This window comes from Saccoglossus kowalevskii, chromosome 21 (assembly GCF_978046115.1).
Source record: "Saccoglossus kowalevskii chromosome 21, keSacKowa6.1, whole genome shotgun sequence".
NCBI classification, from domain to species: Eukaryota; Metazoa; Hemichordata; class Enteropneusta; family Harrimaniidae; genus Saccoglossus; species Saccoglossus kowalevskii.
Window position 1 is genome coordinate 27,926,125 of NC_140661.1, and position 19,966 is coordinate 27,946,090.

General features: G+C 40.7%; 1 protein-coding gene across 1 annotated transcript; it reads left to right on the forward strand.

Moving 5' to 3' along the window:
- Nucleotides 1-4,602: 4,602 nt before the first annotated feature.
- LOC100367883 (transforming growth factor-beta-induced protein ig-h3-like) lies at nt 4,603-12,730 on the forward strand. The gene is made up of 3 exons (XM_002736679.4): nt 4,603-5,129; nt 11,357-11,521; nt 12,249-12,730. Exons 1-3 carry the CDS (start codon nt 4,692-4,694, stop codon nt 12,603-12,605), a joined length of 960 nt encoding a protein of 319 aa, XP_002736725.2. The 5' UTR covers nt 4,603-4,691; the 3' UTR covers nt 12,606-12,730.
- Nucleotides 12,731-19,966: the final 7,236 nt, after the last annotated feature.

A 19,966-nucleotide genomic window follows, 5' to 3' on the forward strand; every position in this document is an offset into this window, starting at 1 on the left:
GAATTGGTTTTGATCAAGATGGTTGCAAAGATAATAATATTAATGCTGATGATAGCGATTATGAGAATTAGTTTAGACATTGGTGGTTGCCATGATGATCATGTTCAAGGTGTTAATAACGATGATGAGAATTGGTTTAGATCAAGATGGTTGTCATGATGATCATGTTAATGGTGGTGATGACGAAGATGAACATTGATTTAGATCAATATGATTGTCATGATGATAATATTAGTGGTGTTCTTAGCGAAGATGAGAATCGGTTTTGATCAAAATGGTTGTCATGACGATCATGTCAATGGTGGTGATAACGAAGATGAACATTGATTTAGATCAATATGATTGTCATGATGATAATATTAGTGCTGATGATAGCGATTATGAGAATTAGTTTAGACATTGGTGGTTGCCACGATGATTATGTTCATGGTGTTGATAACGATGATGCGAATTGGTTTAGATCAAGATGGTTGTCATGGTGATGATGTTAGTGATGGTGATAACGATGATGAGAATTGGTTTAGATCAAAATAGTTGTCATGATGATCATATCAATGGTGGTGATAACGAAGATGAACATTGATTTAGATCAAGATGATTGTCATGATGATAATATTCGTGGTGTCCTTTGCAAAGATGAGAATTGGTTTTGATCAAGATGGTTGCCATGATGATAATATTAGTGCTGATGATAGCGATTATGAGAATTAGTTTAGACATTGGTGGTTGCCATGATGATCATGTTCAAGGTGTTAATAACGATGATGAGAATTGGTTTAGATCAAGATGGTTGTCATGGTGATAATGTTAGTGATGGTGATAACGATGATGATAAGAATTGATTTAGATCAAGATGGTTGTCATGATGATCATGTTAATGGTGTTGATGACGAAGATGAACATTTATTTAGATCAAGATGATTGTCATGATGATAATATTAGTGGTGTTCATAGCGAAGATGAGAATTGGTTTTGATCAAAATGGTTGTCATGATGATCATGTCAATGGTGGTGATAACGAAGATGAACATTGATTTAGATCAAGATGATTGTCATGATGATAATATTAGTGGTGTCCTTAGCAAAGATGAGAATTGGTTTTGATAAAGATGGTTGCAAAGATGATAATATTTGTGCTGATGATAGCGAAGATGAGAATTGGTTTAGACATTGGTGGTCGCCATGATGATCATGTTCATAGTGTTGATAACGATGGTGAGAATTGGTTTAGATCAAGATGGTTGCCATGGTAAAATGTCAGTGATAGTGATAACAATGATGTTGAGAGCGACGATAATGATCACGATGATAATAATTCTGATTTTGAGTGATTTAAAATTATTTGATGTAGAGTTATTTTTTTATGGATTTTATGTTAAATTAACCGACTAGTGTTACATGTCTTCACTCCCCACTGGTAATATACGTCATGTACCCCTTGTACTAATGAACATTTAAGTACCCCCTCAAAAAACTAAGTCCACCTTAATCCTTGTATTTAAAAGCACCTGGGCTCTTAGATGATATTCCAAATATCACCGGAAACGAATACATTGATTCTAATTCCGGCGACACACGAGAAGTCATATCTGAAAACTGTGATAATACGAAAACATATTCGTAACTGTTATACAGCATCTCAGAAAATTGTAATAAAGCGACGCAGTCGTACAGTGGGCGTCCGAGTCTTGTCTTACACGTCATATGGGACCAAGTAGGAACAGGGAATAGTTTTTTACTCTCATTTGGATTTTCAAAACACATTCGGAATAATTTATACTTGATGTGAAACAAACTAGACGTGCTAACTAGTAATATATCATTTGCGGGGTTCTGTGTCACGTGGTATTTTTGTCCAAATACGTCATACTTTTTGGCCATTTTATTGTCCTTGTTCGCAGATAGTTGTTATGAAACAATTAACATTATGATAATCCTCCAAATATCCACGTAACACCAAGTGCTTGCAGATAAAGGTTCGACTTATAGTACCGTGAACGTATGGAAATGTGCCATAGATTTGTACAAATTCAGATAAACGTGAAATGTTGATGATGCACGTCATGCACGAATTATGAACTAGCCTGAATCGTTACTGACGTGTTTGAACAGAATATCGCACGCATTTGAAAATCGAAAGTCGTCTATTGCCGAGTCTGTAGAAATCAATGAATGGTTATTTTTTAAACGTTCGTGTGTTAGTAAAATGATATATTTTTATCTAAATTAAATTAAATGGTAGTGGTTATCCCGACGCTTCATGTTCAATGTAGGTCCCGGATGTAGGTTCCACGTAATGCATACTAAGTGAAATGATTGTAGAATGCATTGCCTGTTTACATGAACACGTACTGCATGACGACTACCGATATTTAATGACATCATCAGAATTTGCAAACAATGTTTGTTTTCCTCAAAAATGTCACATGATCCATACCAGTACATATTTTTCGAACGTTTGCTTATGTTATTTGCAATTATCGTGGATTTGTTTCCAATTTAATATTCCCATCGCGCCATTTTCGTGATTAGTATCACGGTAGCTTAGATTCTTTCAATCAAACATATTTATTGCTTGTCTGTTTCTGGCACTGATCCACAAACTGTAACTCTTTGCTACTTACCCAGCGCAGATAACTACTACTACAACCATAAAGATACCATCAATTGCGAAATAAGTAGATTGTTTACTGAATTGTGGATGCATACTGACGTCGTACCTAAGTGTCTTGAATCCCAAGAACGTCATTAGACAATCCGTTTTGGCTGACATTATATCTTATTTATTTCGCAATACACTGAATCACTTTTCGACATCAAATACAGATATTGTCAGCTACATACTTGAACAATATGTTTATATAATTGATGGCCCTCAAAACGATGTCGCAACACTTCCAAGCAGTGTCAATATAGAATAGTGTTTTAAATTAACGGTTGTTAACATGATTGGCGCATGAAATAGCAGCATTACATATTTGAAATTCATCACATTGCGTCAATGGAGGTAGCTACAATTCAAAATACAAGTAAGGTGTGAGTGTGTGTTGTGTCCATAAAGCCTGTAATAGGTAGATAAATGGTGAACATAATTCGGTGAGCACAATTTCTTATAAGGAATTCTTTAAAGCGTGGTATGGAATTACTGAAAATAAAATATACTTTTTTCCCTTGTATTTCACATTCAAGTCGTCAAAAATCAGTGAAAATAAATTCCATACAAAACACCCCAAAAGTCTTTTCAGCAAAAATTACTTCCAGCTAAAATAAAATATTTTACAGTACATGTGCTATATTGAAAACAAGAAAGTGTAAACAAAACGATCTAGATACTAGTACGTGCAAATATTCCCTTTTCAATTTTAAATGGCCAACTCTTAATCTGTTTTATGTTCAGGCACAGTCCCTCTATCTATTGTATGCATTACGGATAGAGGGACTGTGGTTCACGACAAGAATTTTTGTTTGCTGACTTTCGCTCACCATCACCCAATCTCGTACCGGGGGGGTGATACATACGTTGGTGTTCAAACTAAACGTACCTTAATGACCGTGGAGGGCAGGTTAGTACGCAACGGTTAGTGCAGTATGCTTATGAATTCACGTGTTACCGGCTTTCAGTGAACAGCCCTGCATTCTAAAGAACTTGTATGATATTTTAGCCTACAAAAGCACGGCTGACAACTTCATCGCATGAAATACCATTTCGGAATACGCGGGAAGTGTTCGAGTTTCATTGACGTGGCCGCACAGAACGTGTCTTTGTTGTTTTTTTTATGTCGAAATTACATCCGCTTGACAATATTCAGTATGTATACTGCTTCTCTTGAGAATAATATATTTCATCATGGGTTTCAATATATGACGTATGCATATGTTACCAAATTATACATCAGGAAGTTCTACCCACCACACAGAATATTGTGTTGGTGAAATTGTCAAAATTATATACATAACTTATCAATTGAGATGCACCTCACATCTTGCGGGCGAAAACTAAGGAAAAAATGTCTACGACAGGCTTTTGGAAATAATAAATTAATAATACGGAAGCTCGCAAGTTCGCAAGAAAACATCTCCAACCCGATGGACGAACTTAGCGCAACTTTTGGTAACCGTGCCCAAACGAAAACATTTGGCCAAACTTTTGACCCAAAAAACATTTGCAAATAAATACATATATTTCGATGTACTAGTGAGGACGATGGTCGTCGTTGCGCATGTGCGAACTGTTTGTGTTGATAAACATTGATATTCCCACAATCCAATGCGCACTTTCAATGGAAATCACAAGTATGAGGTTTGACCTGGGCGCGACTTGCACTAATCACCGCCGGTGACTCCTTCAATACCTTACAATGACCTAAAAGCTTGATATCGTCTCAGTTTGTACTCCTTGATCTGCGCATGATCTGCGCAATAGTCAAAGACGCCATCTTTCTTTATATGAGACCCATATATCTCGCACATGTGTGGCGCAACGACTACCGCCCTTTAACGCACATATCATAATAGAGCGCCCGCTGTATTCAAAATCCTGTTAACTTTTTGTTAACAATTCCAAGTTGCACTTTGGTGAACTGTAACATTCAGGCTAATGAACTGATATCGTGACATGATACGATATGATGCGACTTTTGATCGTTTTTGTGTGATTATATCAAACCAAATCTCAACATTCATTGAGCACCATGGTCGATCTTTTTCAACTAATTTTGTTGCTTGCCAACCTGTTGTTCGGTGTTTTTGATGTGCCAAGTACCGACATTGGATATGAGGAGACATCTAGCAATATCTATCAAACAGCGGTAACTCTCGGAGCCACTGAATTCGTGAAATTAGTAGACAGATCAACATGGGTGAAAGACCAACTTCAACATGGCAGCAACTACACGGTGTTCATACCGGATAACGAAGCCTTCGAAACGATGTCCAAAGCAGCCAAGGAAGCGATAAAATTCGACACAGTTGCTGAATGGGTGTTGAAATACCATATGGGAATCGGTCATTTAACTGCACGCGATTATAAGAACGACCTCCGTCTGCCAAGTTCTTTCAAGCCAACTGGTTACGGTCTGCAATCCTTACGCATTAATATCTACGAAGCATTCAAAGGAGGCCATCGAAAGGTGAGATATAAATAATTACATCCTACTGTCTTTTCATCTCTTCATTAAGTATAGATTTGTCATGTTATAATGATGTAATATTCTGATAGGAGCGAGACAAAATGTCAGAAAAATTAACCTGCGTCACAATAACTAGCAAAGAAACATTTTAAGCAGAGGTCTGTTCCCCTTCTCTCATAGGTTGCTTACGGCTGTAAGTGTGATAAATCGCAACAATAATCTGTCCGTTCCGCGCCTTACAATAATGTATTTTTGTAGTTTACTTTATTGTCAACGAACAGTTTAAACTTGCTCGTCAAGGAAAGACCGCCCTCTCACAAATGTTTATTCCCTTTACATAAGTCACGTCAATGATAAGAGTGCACGTAACAACATGAACTAACAAACCACACACGATGATGTTTTATGAACTGTCCTCTGAGTCATTCTCTTGATTTATGTCCTTCGTTCAATCAGTCCGAACGATCTGAAGAAGGTCCAACCACCACCACATATACTATGACGTTTATTGCTTGTCCCCATGGTGATGGGACACATACTGGGCCCAAAGGAAATATATACAATCATTTGCTAAATTAAATGACAAACCTTTTCATGACATTTTTTTTGCTCTTTTACACCAAATGTATCGAATCTTCTAGATTCGGAAAGTTAATGGCGACAGATATAAGCCTCAGTCTCCGTTTAGAGTTACTTAGCATCATCTAAGTGAAAAAAATGCAACCACCATGCAACTATGATTGTCATTTTCAGTGAAGGCTAACGGTGACGTAAACCGTCTGACATATCAGGCCTATTGATCGGGACCAGTTTGGATCCGGATGGGAGTCAGTAGAGAAACTTCTATACTAAGTCACCTATTTCTGGTTCGAAAACAAAGATTAATAACTCAACCTTTCGACCAGTATTTTTCGAGAAAAAAAAAACGTCCCTTGATTCCATTACCTTCGAGATGAGTGCAATGACGTTCTTTGGTTCGATATTATTGTTGAATGCGTTTGAAAATTAATACGGTACCTCTATAGAGAGATAGAGGGACTGTGATTTATCAAAAGAAAAACGACCTCTTCGTAGGTCACGAAATAAAAATGCGGAAAATATAAAAGCGACGGTTTTAAACTGACTACAATTTTGGACTGAAAATTAGTTAAAATAAAGAAAGTTGACCGTCACAAACACATGAATAATTTTAACAAATATTAACTTTCTGTGTCAAAAGTATATTAACCGCTTCCTTCATTTTTAGTCTATTTGAAAAGAAAAAGTTTTTTGTTATGTGCCTCAACCCGCGACAGAGAACAATTATTTTTTTCTCTCTCAAGTCACGTGTCGAACATTAATCAATCAACGCACATTTTTCCACAGTTTGGATCTCAGTCCACCAAGCTCTATAGAGTCACTGTGTCTGAACGCATGGTTTGTCTGCTTTATTAGAAGCAGATACAATGTTGTCATTCACCAAAACTACAATCAATAGATTCAGACTCCAAGGCGATAATTTATGCCTGGTTATGGCGGTCCAGCTATGCAAATACATTATTCAAACGTTACTTCCTCTCGACTCAGTTATAGACTGGCTTTACCAAACCAAGGAAAGCAAATTAATACTCTGTCAATTTGCATGCGCTCGGCACTGCTTACGCTGACGCCCGATTTTAAAACAACCAATCAAAACGTTTATTAACACGTACACATTCACAGGGCAGCAATGGATACAGAGACACACAAAGAACAAGATAATCAATTCAAGGTAACAGGAAAAAACAAGATAAAAGGATATTTAATTTACCTTGAACAAAAAAAATTGGGGTGCCGTGACTTTTTTTTAATGATCAGCGCTATTTGAATACACATTCGCTTATTACGGCCAATAGCTGACCGTGATTGTGTCGGCGCTCATTGCGTTATTTGTAGGGTCTCTGAAAAAGTCTCGGCTACCATATCGGAGACCATTTCCTGAGCTGAGATGATACACGTTGTTTTGTCATCAGCCACGCCTGGTACACTCACTCATTTAACTTTAAAGAACAGTAGTCGTCGTGCCGCGTCCTGTTCGATATGGGACTTATGGCGACGTATACATTGTATATTTACATGAAATTCGAACACGCGCTGTGCGACGACCACCGCGCTTTAAATATTGGCAGGAATTCCTAGTCGCATTGCCAATACACGAACACAATTTGCGCTTTTGTACACAATGTGTGAGCCTACGATGTCCTGGGCGGTCGACACATTTTGTGTTGCGAATAAACACCCTTAGCGTTGGGGCGATAAATCATACCTTTATGTGTAACCAGGCATGGCATAAGTCATTGAGTATTTCCGATACTGTGAGGAGCAACTTAAATTCCGGACGAAGTCTGTGGTCGATTGACCCCTTTATCCGGGACTGAATCGTTTCAACTCTGACACCAGTTATCGGTTTCGTCACATGTCATATTGATATATGGTTTCGTCATTCCATGGAAGTAGGGACATGGAAGATGAGTTATAAACACCACTTTACACAAAATGCCTGTGGAGTTAGCCAGTGATCACTGTGAACCACCATTAACGGCGGAATTCCACCCATAGTCATTTGGTTTATAATGTACGTATATCATGGGTCGGACAGTAATGACTGTTCTAGCTCTAGATACGGGAACCACTAAACGGACACTGATAGATAGATACATTTTATGCATCTAACTTGTATCATAAAAACACAAATGCAAAAAGCGAGGCATCATGGACACAATATATTTGTTAAAAAGATTGCGGTATTTGTTTTTGGGAAAAACCAAAACTTTAAGATGATTTCAGAGTCACACGATTCATACAGAAAATTGTGACAGCCACCATCGTGAGAATGACACTTAGTATTCTACTTGCCTGAATTGTTGACAGCTAGCCAGATTACAAAATACCGGAACCCTGAAGTACAGCTGCTACTAATCTTCACGAAAACACCGGGATATAGTAGCCAAACGCTGTTGTCATGAATAAAACCGGTGAAATACACAGGCTATGTGTGTGTACTATGCGAGCATGCGAGTGTCTGAGTCGAGACAGAGTAGATTGCCCTAGCATATGGTAACACTAGCCGTTCTTAATGACCCCATTTGACCGGCAGTGATTTATACACATATATTACGTCTCAGCTCAGTTCGTTTCAATAATCATTCACTTTACCAGTTTATTAAACGCCTACGAGTAGCCTACAAGTTGTCTGAATGGAGGTCAAATGTCAGTCGGAAACCGATCGGGTTTAAAGTGTTGATGAAATAAAAACGCCAATTACAAAGTTATGAGAGTTGAAACCATTGTATGAAAACCAACACCCCGTCACATAGCTGTTTAGTGGGCTAACTATCTGAAAATAATGTGATACTAGTAGTATATGGACATCAACGGCAAGGATAAAAGAGTCGTGGTCGGAGATATACGTGTATAACAATGGCATTGTCATAATAAGGGACGCGCCAGTTAGTTAGTCGGGTATATATTACTACTGTGAAATACTTTATTTTAGCTAGAATTATTTTTTGCTGAAAAGACAGGGTGTTTTGTATGGAATTTATTTTCACTGATTTTTGACAAGAACAAAGTAAAATAAAGGAAAAAGGGGTCTTCGCTGGATTCACTGAATCATTCCTACAGCCTAAATAGCGAAAATTAATTCCAAGCGAAAATAAAGTATTTTACAGTATAACACTGTCAGAAAAAGGGACGAGTCGTTTAGGTAGTCGGGGATATATAGCTATGACACTGTCCGAATAAGGGACGGGTCAGTTAGTTCGTCGGGGATATGTAACTATGACACTGTCTATGTAAATGTCTACGGTAAATATACCGGTAGTGGTTCATACAATGTACTATGTACCTATATATCTTTCCTCTATAAGTGCCCTCTGGCGACGACTAGATTCTGTGACGTCAAAAATGGCATAGATAGTCATCAGCAATATCAATAAATTGGACAACTATGATTGGATGTCATTCGTTATTTTTATTGTATTACATTTCTTCAATACAATATCGACGCTACGACTGGCGCCTCTGTTACCCATTTACATCCTTAGAACCCATTCGTCACTAAACACGCCATTTACTTTAATACAAATGTAGTCAAACACAATGGCTTCACAAACTCGCCCTTTGTGGTGCTCACATCAAGGTGGGTTGAAAACATTCCAGGTACCAACGCCAAAACAGTTGTCGTAACAATGATCACGATCGAAGTCCATCATAGCGATATGACAACCCAGTATCAACCGATCCCAATGAATAATGTTAACGATTCTATCAACGATGCTAAAAAAAAAAACTGCAAATTATGGCGCAATCAATATGACAAAAAACTCGTGTGCAGTTTGCAAAGGTTTGAATAAAAGAAGAAGTCTGGTTCACGACCTATTTGGTTACGAATTTCTGTCTTGTTGGTGTAAACTTTAGATTTTAACGAGAAAAAGTCCGGTTACCGAGTAAATATTGTGCGACTATTGTGTGAACCCGGCCATGTACGCGAGTTGTAATGTTCGTTTGAGGGGATGTAAGCTGAATTATACGTTATAAATTGTTATATAAGATAAGATAAGATGATAATTTATTAGTTGTCTGAGATTTAACGCTATTTGATGGTTTTGTAGTTATTGTTACTGGCCTTACCTTGTTTCGTGACTGGTCTCTTATGTCCTAGCAATTCTGATATACGATTTCGGAACAAATGAAAGACACAATACATGACAATGTGTTTATGTGCCTTTTTTCAAAGCAGTCTCTTGCATTTTTCTATCATTTATCGAGTGGTCGGCCCGAAAGTCAAAGTTTGTGATTAATGTGGTGTGCATTCAGTTTAAAGGGCGGTTGTCGTCGCGCCGCGCATATGCGACACTTGTGTTGCTAAACATTGCTTTTCCCACAATGCGCAATGGAAATCACGAGTACGAGTTTTGATCTGGGTGCGACATGCACTAATTGTCGACGATGACTCCTTCGATACCCTTCAATCACCAAAAAAATTACCTAGTCAAAGCTTGTCTCAGTACTCGTTGGTCTGCGCAATAGTCAAAGTCGTCATCTTTGTTCATATAAGACCCACATCTCGCGCATGCGTGGCGCGAGGACCACCGCCCTTTAATAGCAGAATCCCTTCTTCTCCAGAACTTCAGAAATGTGTACAATGTACTTTGATGCAAACTCGATATCCGCTCATACATGGTAACTCAGCATGGTGCTTGAACCCTATAACCCTATAAATTATAGTCATGGTGGACTTATAAGGTTGCAATTGCAACAGTGTCATTGAGATAACGTCCCGTCCATGATAGAGAGACTAATCGTCCGTAAACATTCTCCTCCACGAAATGTACGTCACGTGTTTCTACCGAAAGATTTGTCCGCCAAAGAGGGCGCACTTTAATACACTTGTCACACGCAACGTAATATTACCGTAATTGGTATAGTACAGGTGTGATGGTTCAAATACCAAAATGGCAACAGTAACAGAAAGACTTCCCTGGCGGCGATGATAACATACGAACACGGAGCCAACAGATGAGGTTTCAACTGGTACTGGTATTATTATACTCTGCAAACATCAAGTACAATAACGCGGTAAAACTCCACTACTCCAATAACTAGATACCTAAATTCCAACACAATTCAACTAGATCTCCGATCTGATCTCAGTGCTGAACAATATACCCCCACTGTCAATAAATAGACCATTGCATCAGCATACATAATGAGTCTGGAACTTACTACAAATTTCTAGAATGTTCCATTACCTTCTATTGCCTCCTACAGTGTTCTATTACATATCCAACCATTTTCTAAAAAAAATCTAGAATATTCCACCCAGACACAGTACGGTTCTAGAACATTCTCAGTGACACGGAAGTGGTAAATAAGTCGTATGCGACAACACTCGAGCTAAAATTAAGTTATGTTGAGGGGATGACCGAATAGTAGGCGGTTCTTGGCTGGAAGGGGTGCATGGAGTAAGAATTGAAAACCAAAATGACTATTGTCTCTATTTTTACGGTATTTTTTTTGTCAGAATTTTTTTTAACAGTCTTATTTACAACAGTGTGAGCTGTATACCCATATAATGGTTCTAAATATCAAATACATAATATTGTTATTTCACCATGGCAATTAGCCATTGTGTCTAAAAAAATATAAATACTGTTATCTATGTTAGATTTCAGTCTAATATAGTACCATCGTTATATTGGTTTTAGGTCTACTCAGTTTCCGGTGCAACGATATTCAGACCAGACTACGAATGCAGTAACGGCATAGCGCATATTATAAAGAAAGTCATCTTTCCACTACCAACAGGCAACAATATTGCGGAGTTTTTTGAAAAGGATCCACGATTCTCATTGCTAAACATGTTCATTAAGGTAAACAAGATATTTAAATACTGAAGACGTATTGCATTTACTAAATACTAGTACTCGCTGATTTCTACTTCCTGAATTATTCTCAAAAACGGTCCGTGACAGAAAGTCAGAAAAAGACAAAAGATTGTTTCGTTAGCTGTCCCTGTTTGTGATTGGTTCTGGTAACGTTTTGGGGATTGTGACGTAGCTCCGTCTTTGAGAATCTGGAGAGCTGGGTCGCATATCCCCCGCCGTTTTCTTCCCTTGGATGGTAGAAATAAATACACTCTATAAGCTACCTCTCTATGAAGAAAAGATGCGACAAGTTGACTGTTTTCTCATTTTAAAAACGCAATTCGATGGGAGTTTATAGCTTGCTACTGAATTTTCAAAACTGTTCGTGAGAACTGTTTGAAAAGGGCAATTCATGCACACGATTATACGAGGTCAATGTTCCTCCACTGTTTACCTCCATGCCTCAAGCTAACGCAAAATAACTTTCTTCTAAACTTTTTGGTCAGTCGAAATGTTCCCCTTTTACCGGTAAACCTCCCGCGTAACCATGAGCAGCACCAGTTCAGAATTCACCTTAGCATCATGATCAAGGGTATCTACAAGCAATTTACCATGGTTGCTACCTTAGTTACAATAAAAGCAACTATCCCGGATTGTTACCACAGTTTTTGTACATATTCGTGGTTACCGATTGAAAATAAAACAATTCATTCAGTTATGTTCTTGATTCTAGAAAGCCAACCTGACTGCAACATTAACAACAGATCCAAATCACGCACTGACCGTGTTCGCACCTAATGACGACGCTATTCAGAAGCTAACCGACGAACAGAAGAAGAAACTAGTAAACACCACATACCTTAACGAGACACTGAAAACACATGTGGTCGGTGATGCCTTCTACGCAGCTAGCTTCTATGATTTCAAATCCTTCACAGCGTTGACTGGCGAGACACTGATTCTGGAGCAAGGCCGTGGTGGCACAACGGTACAAGATAAATTGATTGAGAGCTTTGATGTCACGCTGACCAATGGGGTAGTACACGGCATGTCTGAGATGTTCTTCCCGGGATATTCTGTACAAACCTAACGCTTCGAACACCACAATTTCCCGCACCAAAATGTTGTACGCATATTTCTCTAAATTTCTGCATTAATTTCGAACCAAACAGAAAGAATATTTAAGACAAATTAAAAATTATATTTCGACCTCAAGCTTTTTATTTTAGTAGTGACGTCATGACTGCATATAGAGGTACATATGTCTCGCTGCCACCTGGTTGGTAAATGCATACCATAGGCATGGTTGTCGGCCGATTATGACACATGGTATGATGGAACTGATATCACCTGTGATGTGTCGCTAAGAACAGAAAGTTTAATTGAATACACCGGGAGTGTACACCATTTCCAAGTCAATCCATGCAAATAATCATAATAATGTAGTGTTCATTTCAAAATTGCTACTTGTAACTTTCTCGTATCATTGAAGCTACTAACGGAAAGAGCCACAGCGCTATTGTTTTAGCTTTATCCCATGATCGTTTGTCAGTGTTTGTTCACAAACATTGGTTCTCGTTAGTACCTTCCATGCTCGTACAAAAGCAATGTCTCATTAATGTCCTCTCCGGATGGCACTTATCCGCCCTATGGCGCTTTAACAAACTACTCACAAGAACACATTGTGCAAAATTACTCGGTGAATGAAAGTGTTAGAATTGCTATTGGGTAAAATTAAACATAACATAATGACCATGAAATGGGGAGTTACCGCTGATCACGTTGTCCATGTCAGGTGATCGGGTCGCAACATTTTCTGGTTTATTGGGTTGGGCATTTCCTCTTTGTGTAAAATGACCTTTCATCGATGAAATTATCATAATTTTTGTCACATATTCCTTGTAATATTCAGTCACATATATATCCAATTTAATTTCGTGATATGTACAAATATACATAAAAGTCAAATGGAGGGTGAATAAACGCAGAATTGGTGACGAAATGAACAATGACAGCCGTCCGCGTGACGACTGTCGATTCTGATCACTCTAACTTTCACATTTTTACTTCTTTTCACACACAATATTGTTTTCTTTCAATAATTAGTAGCCGAATAAAATGAAATTGACTTATCGCTCATTTAACATGGTATCTAAATAAAGCACTTATTGGTATAATATACTAGTACGTCAAGTCATGTTGGAAAACGGCACATGAATAGCCGATTAAATAACCCTGGTCACAGTGCCTGGTCGGCTGTATCTCTCATCTGCGGGACATCTATGGCGCTTGGTTTAATACCATCAGATTCACAATAGATTCATAACAGATTTGAACAACGTTTGGCCATGGATTAATACCATAATAACCAAATAGAGCGGAATAACCAAGCCTTATATTCACGACCTAGTAACACCGCGGGCGCTCGCCTCGAACCTAATAACAGCACAGGCGCTCGCTTTAATCTAATAACAGCGCGGGCGCTTGGCTGGTCCCGCCTCAAGTGTCATGGAGTACCAAGCCACAAGAGGCCGGTAACTAGTAATGGTTGTATTTTGTACGCAGTTCAAAATTGTTAATTATTCATTTGCATACTTGTCATTTGCATAACTTCGTTTGTTTGTTTAATTTCTCCACTGCGCATGTTTCTTGTAGCCATTCGCTTCGTTCTGTGTACATGCACTGTTTACATCGCACGCTGTTCGTGCCCAGTCATTTCTGTTCGGGTTATTTTCAATTTACTTTCTCGCTATGCCAAGAAGTAAGCGGCGCTCAACATGCTCTGGCTGCAAGCTCGATGTGGAAGCTCACACCTGGGGCAAGCACGGAAAATTCTGCACCGGTCCACCGCCGGAGGAAGAGAATTGCCGTTCACCGAACAGCTCAACTGCCGTCTCTAAGTCGTCTCCTTCCACCTCAAAGCACCGACGTCACTCGCCCACAGTCTCACACGCGGAACCACATGGATATTTTGACGAGTTTTCAGACGGGGATGAAGACGACCAAGCCGAGTTAGCTATTTTGCAGCGCCGGAAACAATCCTTGTTGGCGAGAATCGCGAAGCAAAAATTACAGGCGGAAATCTCCCAGCTTGAAATGGAATTCAAAAGTTGTTCCTTGAACGCACATCCACCAACCACAGGCCTATCATCCACGCGCCAACAGGGCACATCGTCTTCTGATCACCAAATCTCTGACATTTCACTTGCGGATCTTCGCAAAATGACTAATCTCCGATCGCAGGTTGATCACGATTCGTCACCATACTTCGACGCCATTGGAGCGAACAAAGGCCACGAGGCTGAGAACAAAGGACCAGCCGGTGAGTACATTATTCGCGACAGTCTCGTTAACTCCCCCGGGCGCCACGCCGGGAAAAAGTTGCCTGGTTTGAAATCTCCAGAACAGTTTGTTCCATCATTCTTTTCTTCACATGAACTGAAATACGACGACTTATCACTTGAACAATTTCTACAGGGCTACACGCTCTTACTGCAGGACCCATCCATGCCCAAAGCAGAACAAAAGGGCCGGTTACGTCTCCTGCACGATTTGTTTGTTAAACTACCATTGTACAAATGGCCCATTGTCCGGAGCTATCACGCGGCAGTGGCTCGTTTAATCGATGATAACAGACGTACATGGGACAGCGATTACTCAGACGTGAAAGATCTGTTTTTCGATTTCTCAGCCGACAAGTTGAAATCAGTCACCCAGAAACGGACGACAAACAACGGCAACAGAAATACCTCCAACCCGGATGATTCTCCCGTATTAGTGTGCACAGCTTTCAACGAGAAAGGTTCTTGCTCATTTGATCCATGCAAATTTAAACACATTTGCAATCATTGCTATGTCACCCGCAATCGTTTTAATAATCACAGCGAAAAGGACTGCAAACAGAAGTCAGGCACGTCCATGTCACCTCTGCACCGCGACAAACCAAGCTCCTCGTGACTCCATGCGCAGCCCTCAGACATCACGTCAACGACCTGTGACCTCCCCGTTAGATCAACGTCTTTACACGTATCTCCGGACGATAGTGTTATCTCGCTCGATTCGGTTAGCAACAACATCACTGGATCTGACCCAACACTTTCAGTCATCACAAGTGTGTCAGGGGGCTCCACATCTACACCACCAGCAGCTACATCACCGTTGTCACTTACGCACACGGCATTACCCAAGCTCAGCACCACAGTCTTCATCGATAATAACAAGTTCGAATCCCTCCCTCTCACCGGTCAGTCAACAACCACACTGACATCAAGCATGATCAAAGCGCCAACATCGCAGGCGGTCCTCAGCGACATCAACTTCGACCCCACACCTCATCACAACACAAGCAGGTCGAGGGCTACACACTCGTCATTGACATCATCATCAACTACAACAACATCAACAACAACTTCTCCATCATCAGCTGATCATTCGCCACCGTCGCCCAGAAACTCTGCGCCGCCAGATCACATTATTTCTAACATTGATGGCAGTATCGCACAACATTACATTGATTTACATCGCAGAATCCCCGCTTCAGGTCTTTATAACATTCAAGGTTGTCGCATCCCGGTCTCTTCCAGTCTGAACATTCAGTCTTGGCGCCATCTTCTACGCAATTACGTCAATGACATCTGCGACTTCTTAGAATTCGGTTGGCCCATCAACTACTCGCGCGACTTTCTTCCTACTTCGCACGCAACGAATCACACCTCTGCTATGCATTTTGCTGAGCACGCGGACAGTTTTCTGGAATCAGGGCTATCTCTCGGCGCATCTGTTGGACCGTTCGACACTCCGCCATTGTCACGCCCGCTCATTACCTCACCATTATCGATCGTGGCTAAGAAGGGCTCATCTTCCCGTTGCGTGGTCGTGGACTTAAGTTTTCCAGAAGGCTACTCGGTCAACGACGGCATCCCAGGGGACAGTTACATCAGGGATGATTACAAGCTCAGATATCCTACAGTTGACTCCATGTTAGATCGCATCCGTACACTTGGTTCCGGTTGCCTCCTTTACAAACGAGACCTCAGCAGGGCATACCGTCAACTTCGCGTGGATCTGAGAGACTACCACCTTCTCGGCTATTCTTGGAAAGGGAAATACTACTTTGACGTTTCACCACCTTTCGGGTTACGCACAGCGGCCTTAATGTGTGAACGGTCAACCAATGCAGGGCATCACATCCTACGCAACCAAGGGCACGAGGTGATCAATTATATCGACGATTTCGGCGGAGCCCGCTCACTCCACTCAGATTTTGCTTCTGGTTCATCGCGCAACGTTACAACTCGATGGCGTACATTTTTCCTCTTCTGCCGTTTCTTTTGCATTCAGCCAGTTCCGGCCACAACACGAATGATTATTCGCTACACACAGTTCCTCGCCCGCTCGTTTACAAGCACGGCATCTATCCGCAACTATCTCAACGGTGTTCGGCTGCTGCATCTTTTCGTCACCGAGACCCCAGCTTCACTCGACTCATTCAAACTGCGCCTTGTCCTCCGGGGAATACAGCATATAACAGCGCACCAGCCTCGCCGCAAGTTGTCTATCACACCAGATATCCTTCTTCGAATTCATCGTCTCTTGGACTTTACACGCCCGCTGCACGTTACGCTGTGGTCCGCTTTCCTCATCGCATTTTTTTCGTTCCTGCGCAAGTCCAACCTGGTGTCCCCTTCAGATACAGCTTATGATGCCCGCATTCATCTCTCGCGGGGCAGCGTCGAATACAACACCACAGGTTTGATCATTCGTATCACGTGGTCCAAAACCATACAGTTCGGCGAACGGGTTCTGCACATTCCCATCCTGGCTATCACTAGCTCCGCCCTTTGCCCAGTATCAGCCTACAAGCAGATGGTGGACATGTTGCCAGCACCTTCAGAAGCTCCCCTGTTCCTCGCGCTGTCGCGACAGTGCCTCCTTCGCATTTCAGTCGGGTCCCGACCCCGAAGCAATTAAAGCGATTAAAGCGCAAGACGACTGGCGCTCTCAAGCTTACCTGCTCTACATGGAATCTTCATTCGGTCGTCGCCTCAGGACGGCATGCATTCGCGCTGCTATCAAGTCTGGCCAAGTCGATCGGACACTTTGAACATTTGCTTTTGGCGGCTTTCATTTTTGGCCTTTTAATGCTGTATTTCACTGTATGCCAGAAATGTAATTTTAGATTCAACAGAATTAAACTAACTTTTTATTTTCTTTTGCCGCCAATTCGCTTGAGTCGGGTTCGTTCTTTGCCAGTGAATAATTGTTGTATTTTGTACGCAGTTCAAAATTGTTAATTATTCATTTGCATACTTGTCATTTGCATAACTTCGTTTGTTTGTTTAATTTCTCCACTGCGCATGTTTCTTGTAGCCATTCGCTTCGTTCTGTGTACATGCACTGTTTACATCGCACGCTGTTCGTGCCCAGTCATTTCTGTTCGGGTTATTTTCACCCACCCACCCACCCATTTTTTTTTTTTTTTTTTCTCCTATCATTTTGTATTAGTATCACGCCTTGTTTTGTTTCGTTCTTGTTTTTGAGTGCTTTTTATCGTTTTGTCACAGTTCTGTTTTTGCCTTTTAATGCTGTATTTCACTGTATGCCAGAAATGTAATTTTAGATTCAACAGAATTAAACTAACTTTTTATTTTCTTTTGCCGCCAATTCGCTTGAGTCGGGTTCGTTCTTTGCCAGTGAATAATTAATCCGGCATTCTGATTGGTCCGTCACTTTCTCGTTGCTTGTTCTATTTCCCTTGGTTACCTGACGGCAGCGCTTACGCTCGTGGCCGTTCAGGGGTTTCCTTTTACTTTCGAAAGTTGGGTGAATAAAAAACTGTTTCTTTTGTCATAAATTTTCACAGAAACAGCGAGGAATATCAGAAACATCTCAAATGTGTAAATCTAAGCAGGCAGTATGTTTGAGCATGGCTTTATTGTAGTATTATAGACATGTTTACGCAGAACGAAACTTGGAATGTTTTCAAATTACGTCACTCAGTCACGTGCCTTCCGGCCGGAAAACCGGCCCAAATGGAACAATATGGCGATTACTAGTTACCTGCGTCCTACCTACCATTCGCAAAGGACGCCGGGAACCAGCGAACGCGGGCGCTCGCCTCAACCTAGTAACAGCGCGGGCGCTCGCCTCAACCTAGTAACACCGTGGGCGCTCGCCTCAACCTAGTAACACCGTGGGCGCTCGCATCGACAGCACAGTAGAGCACAGGCGCTCGCCTCAACCTCTTAACACCAATGGTGCTCGCTTCAACCTCAGACTAGTAATATTAGTCTGAGCTTCAAACTAATGAGACCACAGGCACCCGCCTCAACCTCGTAACACCGCTGGCGCTCGCTTCAATGATACTGATACTGTAAAAGTACCAGCCAAATAACAGCATAGTAAGCAAATAACACCGAATAAACGGCATGAGTTTACAATTATTTCTCAGTACAAATAACAGCACAAGCGCTCGCCTCGACCCAGTAACACCGCCGGAGCTCGCCTCGAGCTGATATCTGCACAGGCGCTCGCCTCAGCCGCGTAATACGGCATTTTTAGCCAGGAAATGATTTAAATCATAATGAAAAACAAGAAGTTACAATGAAAATATATTAATAACGTTAATTATTATGTATAAAAAGAAAAATTACATGTAATGTACACTTAATAAACTGTCCTGGCTCAAAACGCCGTATTCGTTTTCGCATGGACGTACGTCCATGGTCCTCGTAAACAGAGAAACACGTGGATTTGTTGATATCGTGTCACGTGATCGCTTAGCTGTGGAATCATAGCCCTATGTTGCCGACCGCATTATTTACGTGACTGACTCTGGCCAGCCCATAGGGCTATGGGGCCTTGTGCGACTGAATACCGGTTAAAATCCACATGCCAAATTTGGTCGTCGCGAGAATCACATTTTAAGACCTTCGAAAGTACTCACTATGTTTATTTACTTCCAAACAATGACCAGAACCTATTTGCGCTGTGAAATGATGACGGTGGTCATAAAAAATTGACTTTATTTACCGTACACCAGTCGCAGAAAGACAAGACGAAAGACGCCATTTTGTATTCCAGAGTTTATAGCAAATTACGCGAGACCTATAATTTTGTACCACGTGACCGAAATCAGTAGATAAATTGCGTTTATGCAACTAGTTTCTATTTTTAAACAAAAATCATACAATTATAAATACTGTATGTGATTGCTTTCTTGGAACAATTAGAATAACGGGAAGAGTGAGTTCGACGTACAACTACAAAATTAAAAAAAAGACGTCCAAATGAAATTGTTAGGGCGAAATTCGATTGTAGGTCGCACCAAAAGGCTACGGAACCGCAGCTAGTGATCGCTTAGCTTTATTCTCGTAGTTTTCAAGATGGTGACGTTGTCGTTAACTGAGTTTGCAAAAATCGTAAGAAATGATTGAAAAATAAACTACAACG

What these genes read in the sequence shown, in the direction of transcription:
- LOC100367883 (XM_002736679.4), top strand. Translation starts at nt 4,692, where the DNA reads ATGGTCGATCTTTTTCAACTAATTTTGTTGCTTGCCAACCTGTTGTTC. An exon ending in TCAAAGGAGGCCATCGAAAG is followed by an intron (nt 5,130 to 11,356) that starts GTGAGATATAAA and finishes TATTGGTTTTAG; the next exon opens with GTCTACTCAGTTTCCGGTGC. An exon ending in TGCTAAACATGTTCATTAAG is followed by an intron (nt 11,522 to 12,248) that starts GTAAACAAGATA and finishes TCTTGATTCTAG; the next exon opens with AAAGCCAACCTGACTGCAAC.